Below are 9857 nucleotides of genomic sequence, written 5' to 3' on the forward strand. Positions count from 1 at the left end.
AATATTAAAGAGGCTAACAGGAGAAACTCTAGGTAGTGTACAAGTGAAAAATGTGTCTGTTCACACAAGCAACTCACCCCTGACTTTTTAAAGAGTTTTGTACAAGTGTGAAAGCAGCTTTAACCTAATCCAACTCATCCAGGAAATATCAGGCAGATTGTTCAATAATGAAAATGAAAGCCAGGTGCTTTTTGAGACAGTTTTATTTCTGTACAAGATCAAAGATCATGCAGGGCCAGATCTTATTATCTGTTATATGAGGCCTCTTGATTTTTTTTATTAGATACAATTACTGACTTGCTGGAATAGACCGGGCCTTGAACAGGGTCAATTCTCACAAGGGTTACATAATGTGCAATATTTTTTAATCATATAAAATGCTAACATGTCAGTGAGCAATGTCTTTCTAAGAAACAGTGAATTCAAACTCTCTCTGGGTTTGTTGTTTGACAACGCTTCCTTCAACTCATTCAGAGGCTCAAACACGTTTCACTCATTCCTAAAGCCGGAGCAGTATAAATCTACAGAATCCAAGCAACTCTCATGAAAAAAAAAACCTTTCAATGACTGTATAAAACCAGGGACTCGATTTTTAATAAATGTCCCAAAATACTTGTTACAGTTAAAGGCTGTCTCAGATGAGAGCCTCTGTGATTATAAACTCGGACAGACACTTTCTCCGGGAACTCTCTCTCTCCCTCTCTCTCTCTCTCTCTGCAGCCGAGCAAATTAAGATACTGCACGCAGAAAGTTCAGGTTCCTCAGAGACAACATTTCCAGACGATCCCAATAGAGAGCTGTCACAAGTAATGTGCTCCAACAGCCCAGATCTGGAAGAACTTTAGAGAGCACCAAACTCAGGTCACAGCAGAGGGCCGAGCGCACAGACAAGTTATAGTGAGGACCAAGAAGCTGCTGTTACATTGACATAACCTACAAACTCATCTTCCTCTTCCTCATCCTCAGTTGGAGACTATATGTTCCAAGGCAACACATTTCTGCAGATTGAACAGATGTTTAAATGCAGACTAGTCAACTAAAGGGAATGAAATATTCAGAAACAGTCAGAATTAAGCAACGATTTTATGTATGTGTGAACGCAGACAGCAGAATATTTCACTCCGACTTGACTCGGAGTACCCAGACAGACAGTTACAATAAGGCTAGTGACCATCTGAGAATTGATAAGCTCCGCTTTATTAGTTTAGAGTAGGGATGTAACAATTCACTCAACTCATGATACGATTCTCTCTCAATTTATTTTACAAAATGAGACTGTAGACAAATGATGACTGAAAAAGATTCCTTTAGGGGCTGCTAACTCACTTGTCAGTCAGGTGATTGGAGCTTCTCATGTTGGTTGTGCTATTTATGTAGTTCCCGGTCTTCTTGTAATATTTGCTCACAGTTTTTGTCTCGTCTGTTATCTTCTCACCTCTTTCATTTTCTGTCTTGGGGAAGCCAAAATGTTTCCACACCTCCGATTTAAAAGACGGTGGTGCGTCCTCAATTTCTAAATCTTGCTCTACAGCTGCTGACACTCACCATATTATTGGGATTCATTTTTCAGAGATACAGATGTGAATCTTGGCGACTTTGAATCGATTCATCATGATTTTACGATTCATCTTAACATCCCTAGTTTAGGACATCAGCTTCATGTAAATTTGGAATTCTGGTGGCAGAAAACAATCAGATTTGACGTCTTGAAATGCACTAAATACTCTCATGCAGGGTCAGAACCGTATCAGAAACAGGCAGAGGAGCACTCCGAGTCTCTGGCTCAGAAACATCAGTAAACAAACCGACAGCAGATGAAGTGTGACGCTAACATCGCTCGCTCTTTTTCTGCTCAGTGTGGTTTTTCCCTCCAGTTTGATGAGGATGGATAAATATTTTAGTGCTGGAGTGTGAGATCTCTCTGCTATATCATCTTTGTGTAATTGTGCGTGATGGAACCAGCCTTTCAGCAGATTTTCAAACCCTGCAGAGACGGTTAAGATCATACCACACACACACACACACATACACAGATACACACACTGCAGGCGGACTCCCTGGAGACAACAACATGTGTGTGTGTGTGTGTGTGTGTGTGTGTGTGTGTGTGTGTGTGTGTGTGTGTGTGTGTGTGTGTGTGTGTGTGTGTGTGTGTGTGTTTGTGTGTGTTCCCCCGAGGGCCTGGACCTCATTCAGTCATACGTTCGCTCCACATTGTTGCAGCATTATGGCTGAAAAGACATTCTCTAATTGGATGCTGTGCAGTTGACTCCCAATTAAAATGGATTTATTAGTCTGTAGCTAAACAGGGCTCGTTAGAGGAAGGGGGGGAACGTCCGTGTGTCTGCAAGCCTGAGCGTCTCTGCCAAACACACACATCTCAAAACGCTGAAGACACAACACAAAAACACAAACCCTCAACCGAGGCATGGAGTCAGATTAGTTGCAGGGAGGGGGGGGGTGAGGGGGGGGGGGTTCTAGAAGAGTCTCCTATGTCAAACATAAAAACACTCAGGTCTGTACACAAAGCAGAGTTTAACCCACTGACCCACAGCCCGGGGTCTGCTGGGGGCCCTGATGGGGGAACTAAGAAGCCAGATTAATGTGTTCGAGAGGTATGTGGAGAGCTCTCTGCTTTAATCCAACCACATCTCTGGAGTGTTTTCAGCTGCACGTGTAACTGCATGTTAAAGCTCTCAATGTAAATAATCTCCCGCAGAACAACCTCTTCAAACCTCTGGCGTTATTTAGAGCACAATGTGAGTGACCATTAAGCAGCGTTAGCTACTCTCGTTCACCATCATCGATAACAAACAGAGCCGCATGGATCACTCAGAGGCAAGATGTGGTGGAGCTGCCTGCCCTGATCACTGTTTCACACTTTTCATTAACCCTAACCCCTAACCCGAAAAGTGCTTTAACTAGTTTCTATCTTGCAAGTTACCAGGTTGTGTTCAGCTCCCCTTTACAGTTCTATGAAAAATAAACTGAAGCAAATATATAACATCTACATCGACATACTAGAAACAAGCTCAGCTAACGTTAGCTGCAGCTCAGCTTTGAGACCCCTGGAAGAGCTATTAGTGCCAACACATCAGGAAAAGAATGGCTTTATTCGGTGTTTATTCTTCAAACTGGGAGGATGACACCTCTTCACATAATTTTGACTCGTGTTACTGAATGTGTGATCGATGAAAACTGGAGAGATCCTGACAAATTAAAAAAACCAAGCAGACAGGCTCAGCTGGATGTGCAGCCGTCATGAAGGTGTGTGACAGCGTTGGAGAAACACTGATTATAAACATAAAAACTTTATTCAGCCGAGCACTGATGCTACACCCTTAGCTTGCAGTGGACTGTTGTTATGACATGAAATATACCCTGTTGTGGGTATACTGTTGTGACCTGCAGCAGCCAGAATATGTCAATGAAATGAGCACACAGACATTTGCCTTATAGGCTGATGTTCTGGTAAGGCAGAGAAGAATGGATGTCCACTGATTTTTTTTATTTGAATGGAGCTACAGTTGTCCTGAACGATGGCTGATTCCAAACTTTAAGGCTGTAAAGAGGACATTTCAGATCTTATTTTAATACACAAAACCTCAGCAGAGAAAATGCACAATTTACTGAGCAGCACCTTGCCAAAACAAAACACTCTCCACTTCCTGAGGGAAAGGAGTAAATGAAGGAGAAACACTGATGAGCTTGAGTCATTATTTGCATAATTTCTCCACACAAGGCTGCAGAGAGGCAGCAGAGGAGCGGTGAGCGAGCAGGTAGTTCGCTCTCTGAGGATTGCAGGTGACGTCAGTTCACTCCAGGAGCTGAATGGGAGACGTGCACGCTGCACCTGAGTCAGAGCTAAGCCTCAGGCACTGGGACACACTAGTGAACACACACACACACACCTCCTTGGGCTGAGAGTTATAATGATGTCAATCTTTATGCAGCCCCCCCCCCCCTCCTCCTCCTCCTGAGTCTCCTCCCGGCCGTGAGGTATGCAAATGTAGGGTAATTCATTTTCCTGTGAGTGCAGCTCTGCAATGATGTATGTTGTAGGATGATGTCCTTTGTTTAATCTACACACTGAGTCCAAACAGGGAGGACGGGGGGGCCATTGATCCACTCAGCTGAGTCATATCAACGCTCATTTCTGGCTCCATTAACAAGCGATGAAGGCCTCCATGGTTCATGCAGAATCTCTCCATGGCCTTTAACTGTGGCATTAATGACAGCACGCTGATACTTAAGCCGTCAGTAACAACCTTTGAAACGATGTACTGAAGAGTCATTCTGAGAGACTCGCTTTATAGAGTTTAAAATCTGCCATGCTTTTTCCTTTTGTTTTTTTGCTGTCATATTGCTCTGCAGAGAAAAAGAAAACGTTGGAGATTCCACTTTAAAAGTGCAAAAATTTTCCTCCGGGTTTTCTGGCCGGATCATTTGGATTCTCGACTCTCTTCACGGGCAGCCCGTCGCTGTGCATGTAAACACAGTCAAGTGTTGTCAAGCATTGTGTGTTTCTCCAACTCAAAAACATCCTGACCTGAACGCAAACACGTGACGCTGCAGTTTGCTCTGTTGCAGTGAAATTAGCATCGGCTGTTGTCACCATGTATTATCTGCAGCACAGTTTGGAGCTGCGAGGACTGAAAAACAAAAGAAAAGACGCATCTTTCTTGCACTCTCTGTCTCCATGCACAGAGCTGTGTAACGTCCCTGCTGTGAGGAGCACACACGCACAACTTCTTCTTTTTTTTTTTTTTTACCAAAACCAGAAAAGAGCGAGGCCTGAGGGCGCTGGATGTCTCTTAATGTGTGAGTCAAACTAATGGACTGCTTCCTTCTACTGCGCCCCTGACCTCTCCTGCTCCCTCACTCATCCCAGACCTCCTCCTCCTCCTCCTCTGCCCATCCTCCAGCACAGATATTTACTCTCCTTCTTACAGTGCTAGCTTCTCTTTGTACTCTCCACTCCTCATTCTCTTTTTTTCTTGAGTATGTGCAGGAAACAGAAGGACAACAGGAGGATCAATCCGACAGCAGGACAGATGTATGTGAACACGTGGGTGACAGACGGGGTTTAGTGCGAGGTCACTGCTCTAAAATAATACAAACACGGGGCTAAAATCTAGCTTGTGCATGGCCAAATTCTGCAAAAATAAGAACACAATTATAGGGTGGATCCCGTTTTCTGTACACCTATAAAAAAAATGACTAAAACCAGTGAGCGCAGTGTGCTTTCCAGGGATTAAACAGGGCCTGTATGACCCTAGAGGACACCCACGCCGCTGTAACATGCAGGGTGTGGGCGATTTTAAATAGACTGCGGTGTTGTCGTTTGGTCGGGATTCCCTCCAGTTAATCCAGTCCCTGTTAGGATAAAAAAAACAAAAAACACACAGTTTGTGCTTGAGTGCGGTCTTTAAAAAAAAGACGCTGCAGCAGCTCCTCTCAGAGAACAGCGGGTCGGCTGATAAAAGGCCGCTCCTCCGTCTCTCTCTGCGAGACTGTAAATCAGAGACGATCTCAGGCAAATACAAAGACGAGGAATGCAGCTCAGAAAACCCAGAAGAAGAAAAAGAAGAAGAAGAGGGTTTGTCTGGAGGAGGCGATTCAGATTAGGCCTTAACTCTTTGAAACAATGCTCCAGATTCAGATTATTTTATTGATCCTGTGAGGGAAGAGAAATCAAAATATAACAGCCAAGGACTTCTGAGTATCATATTATCATGCTGTTTATTCACCAATGACATCTTAACGTTATGTGTAAATAATATAACAAAGAGTACGGTTCAGATTGATTGATGGATGAAACACAAAACGCTCTGCAGATTGGCTGCAGCCAGGAAATCATTTTGAACCCAATTCTTAAAAACTAGAACAGCTATTTTTATTCTTGCAACAGAATGCTAAGACTTCATTTCCTACTTTAGTTAATGAACTCATTATGTCACATTAGCCCAGTGAAGGTGGGGGAAATAAATCAATACAGCATAGTATCTTGATATTATGTGTGGCGATATTATATCGATTCATGGCCGCCACGTATCGATACTTTTATTATATTAACAGCAAATATGCTTTTTTTTTTTTTTTTTTTCAGCTGCTGAAGGTTGCACAACTCATTTTGAACAAGTTGCATTGTTAAAAAATTCATGTTGAAGTTCGATCAGACTGAAATACTAACAGTTCAGATTGAGAGGAGCATGCAGCCTTTAACAGGGTTTTCCTTTTATCTCAGTGCCGGTCCGTCTGTGAGCTCGACTCCATGTGTGTAGAAATAAAAAAAGACTGACGAGAGATGAAGAGACTGAACAGTTCTTCATTTAGTTTGATTTTGTGGACTTAAGAAAGTTAACTCGCAATATATTGTGTCCCGATTCTCAGCATATCACAAAATGTTTAAAATCGAGTATCGTGATAATATCATATGGTGGGGCCTGATGCACAGTAAATTAAAAAAAACTCAAAGGAACGTGCAGGCAGATGCAAAATAGCTGCATGCAGGAGATTGTTTATTACATGATCCTTTTTCAATCTATCTCAAATTAAAAACTTTTTACAGCTTGAGCCGTCACTCTCTGAGCAACAGGACGAAACGAGATGTGAAGCATTTGAAGACGCTCAATCATCAGAAATACAAATGTAGGTTTCTGAGGGTCAAAGTGTTCTTCTGCTGCATAAAGATGCATGTGTTAAGTTTGATCTTTTTTTCTTTAATCGTGAAGGGATGACAGTGAAGGAGGAGTTCTTGCATGTGTTTGAGTGAGAGAGAAAGTCACTGTGCGGGACGAGCAGGGCTCACACACAGTCTTCAGGCTTGCCTAAACATGCAGCGAGCAGCGGCGGCAGGTCTTATCAGCCCGTCAAACAGTCAACCATCTCTGTGACACCGCTCAAGTCCCGAAAACCAGTCAGCCTGCTCCCACTGACTGACAGGCTGCTGATTCACATGGAGCTTCTGTTTGTATGCCCGATGAAGTGCTTCATTCAAGGCCAACAGTTTGGATGACACAGTCTCTTATTCATGCATCGTTCAAAGCAGAAACAGATCCTCTCTCTCTCTCTCTCTCTCTCTCTCTCTCTCTCTCTCTCTCTCTCTCTCTCTCTCTCTCTCTCTCTCTCATTCAGCTGTCTGAGCTGCGTGTGAAAACAAAGTGTCTCTCTCCCTCAGCGTTTACCGCCTCTCTTCTTATAAAGTGCTCTGGTATCAGCTGGGAAAGTCCCAGGTGAGTGTGTGTGTGTGTGTGTGTGTGTGTGCTGCAGGTACAACAGAACAAAGCTGAGCGCTGACAGCAAATAATGGCAGAGGGTGGGTCATCATCAGATTTGAACAGTGTGCCACTTTTAACCGGTTTTAGTTATTAGTCATCCGCAGACGCAGCATGGGAGAGTTCACACACACAAACTGAAACTGTCACAATAATCTCTGTCTGCTTCACACTGGAATCACAAGCAGAAAGTAGGATTACAAAAAAGGAAGGAGTCGTAGCATCCAGATGTTTTATTCACCTGTCACATTCTGCAGCATGAACTGTTATCCAGATGGGGAATAACTTGGGGTCTAAAACTGCCTGGCACATACACATGAGGGGGTTTGAGACCCGGAGACCCTTTAACCCCCTCATGTTCAAAAAATTAATCTTTGGTTTCAAACTTTTATCGAAGCCTCAAAAACCACAAATGTTTCTGTGGTTTCACAATGATAGACGATAGAGATAGAGAAAAAAAATCACAATTAAAACAAGCCATCAAAAGATAAGAGTCAGTCAGAGAAGAGTCGAGGTGGTTTGAGATCATCTTAATTTACTCAATTTCTTGTTGCTGCCGTAATTGCATCCAATTTCTATCCTTTTTAGGAAGAATTCTCTCATCTATTTACTTTAACACAGCCATTAAGAATGGACCGTGTTTGGGCGCGGGAGGCCAAGTGGTTAGCACACGTCCTCCAGGCGGGCAGCCCAGGTCGGAGTCCACCTTTGGATCCTTTCCTGCATGTCATTCCCCACTCTCGGACTCCCCGATATCTGACTCTATCCACTGTCCTGTCTCTAAATAAAAAGGAATAAAAGCCCCAAAATACACCTCTAAAAAAAGAATGACCAAGACCAAGCTGCAAGATGAGGGGGGAAAGTGAGATTTTTATGGGTGGGATGAGGGCCCCAGACCCCCCCCCCAAAAAAAAAATCTCTGTGCACATCCCTGCTTATTGCATAATATCATTTTATGTTGCAGATGTATCCATCAAACGCTTGATGCATGGCTTTGTGTTTGACCATAACTTCATTCTGGAGTAAATCACTTACACCACAACCTCAGATTGAAATGCTGGGACTTCCCCTGTGCAAACACATTCCCAACACTGTGAATATTACTCCAGCCAGTCTGGATGAGACCTCCGGTGCTCTAACCACGACCAGATGTGCGATGTGCATGACTCACGACGCTCTGGTGCCCTGCCCTTTAATCTCTGCAGCAAGTTGCCAACTGCCACCAGGTCAAAGAACGCGGCTGCATGCCAACAACTGTGTGTCTGCAATTATTGCACACGAACCACGCAGGATGAGGGAGGAGGAGGAGGGGGGGTTAATACTGCCACGGCAATAAAAAGGTTCTTATCGTAATGTTGGATTCCAGCAATAAAAGTGGGAGTGCAACAACTGCTATTACGTCAATATGCATTCAGATAAAGACAGTTATCCACCTGTGCTTAATTGTTGCGCAATAAACCTGAGTATATTTAAATTATATACAATTACAAGACAGCACAAATAGCATTAAGGTCACTCACAACACCTTTAATTATAGCTCCTTACCGCGCTTTGAGTGCGTAAGTGCGTGAGTGTGTGCGTACATCAGCCAAACCCTCGGGATATTACGAGGAGCTAATTGCAAAGCTCAGGTGACCAGCGGTGAAATAAATCAGCAATGCAACACTTACTTGCCGATGACCTCGCAGAGCTCGTACACATCTTCAAAGAGGATGTCGTCGTCCGCCATAGTCCAACCGACCCCGGCTGGGGAAAAAATGATTCCCCCCCCGCCCCCCCCCCTCCTCAAATAAGCGTCCCAAGCCCGGCTGTGCTCCTTTAGAGGAAAGCGGCAGCTGAAGCGATATAACCGTCCAGCACCGCCTGCGCCGTCAGTCGGTAAAGAGTTCCACAGAAAGGTTGTTATATTCCAGTTGTTGGCTCCTCCGTCGACCCCCCGCCTCCTCCTCCTCACCCCCCCAAAAAAACCGCTGCGTCGCGGTGGGTGAATCGGCACGCGGGGAGCTCAGTAATCCAGTTGGGGTGTCCACCGGTTCGGCCCCGCCTTTCCCACAGCTTCCCGGTAACCCGTGTCAAAAAGCAACGCATACGTGGTTGTCAAACATTATAGTAACTCCTCCGCCGGTGTGTGTGTGTGTTTGTGCGCGCGTCGCCTATGGATGTGTGTGTGTGTGTTCTCCTTCCGACACCGGGTCTAGTATGCCGAGCACAGACCCGCTGGATTGTGTCGGCTACACCAGGCTCCCGTTACAGCACCGATCCAGGTGGGTTACGGTGATCCTCACTCCCAGAGCAGCCACACTTTTTTCTCGGGGGCGGGGGTGCACACGAAATCCACACGCCGTGAAGGCTTTACTGACGCACGGTGGGAAGTCCTCCACGCCCCGTCCAGAAGCTCCACCACTGCCGGTTCGGAAACTCTCCCGTAGCCGCTGGTTTGTGTCTTTTCCCCCCGAACACTGTCGCCCGTCTGCCTGCCTGGACGTTCAACTCCACGGAGCTTCCAGAACACCAACAAGCCCCGCCCACACGCGCGTTATGAAACTGTTCCACTCTCCTCCATTCGGGGCCAAGAACTTA

The 9857-nt window shown here is 45.0% G+C and overlaps 1 protein-coding gene across 19 annotated transcripts in view; it reads right to left on the minus strand.

The window, feature by feature from the left end:
• The window catches only part of caska (calcium/calmodulin-dependent serine protein kinase a), a 112620-nt gene extending 102873 nt beyond the window's left edge, over positions 1–9747 (minus strand). For 8 of the 19 annotated variants that reach the window (XM_020631950.3, XM_065962235.1, XM_020631944.3 and 5 more), the window contains exon 1: positions 8948–9745. In XM_020631950.3, the coding sequence (XP_020487606.1) occupies positions 8948–9006 (59 nt within the window). In that variant the 5' untranslated portion in view covers positions 9007–9745. Of the gene's footprint in view, positions 1–8947 lie in introns of all 19 variants that reach the window. The other 11 variants (XM_065962238.1, XM_065962244.1, XM_065962243.1 and 8 more) reach the window with 3 other exon arrangements.
• Positions 9748–9857: the final 110 nt, after the last annotated feature.

The sequence above is a fragment of the Labrus bergylta genome, chromosome 13 (assembly GCF_963930695.1).
Source record: "Labrus bergylta chromosome 13, fLabBer1.1, whole genome shotgun sequence".
NCBI lineage: Eukaryota > Metazoa > Chordata > Actinopteri > Labriformes > Labridae > Labrus > Labrus bergylta.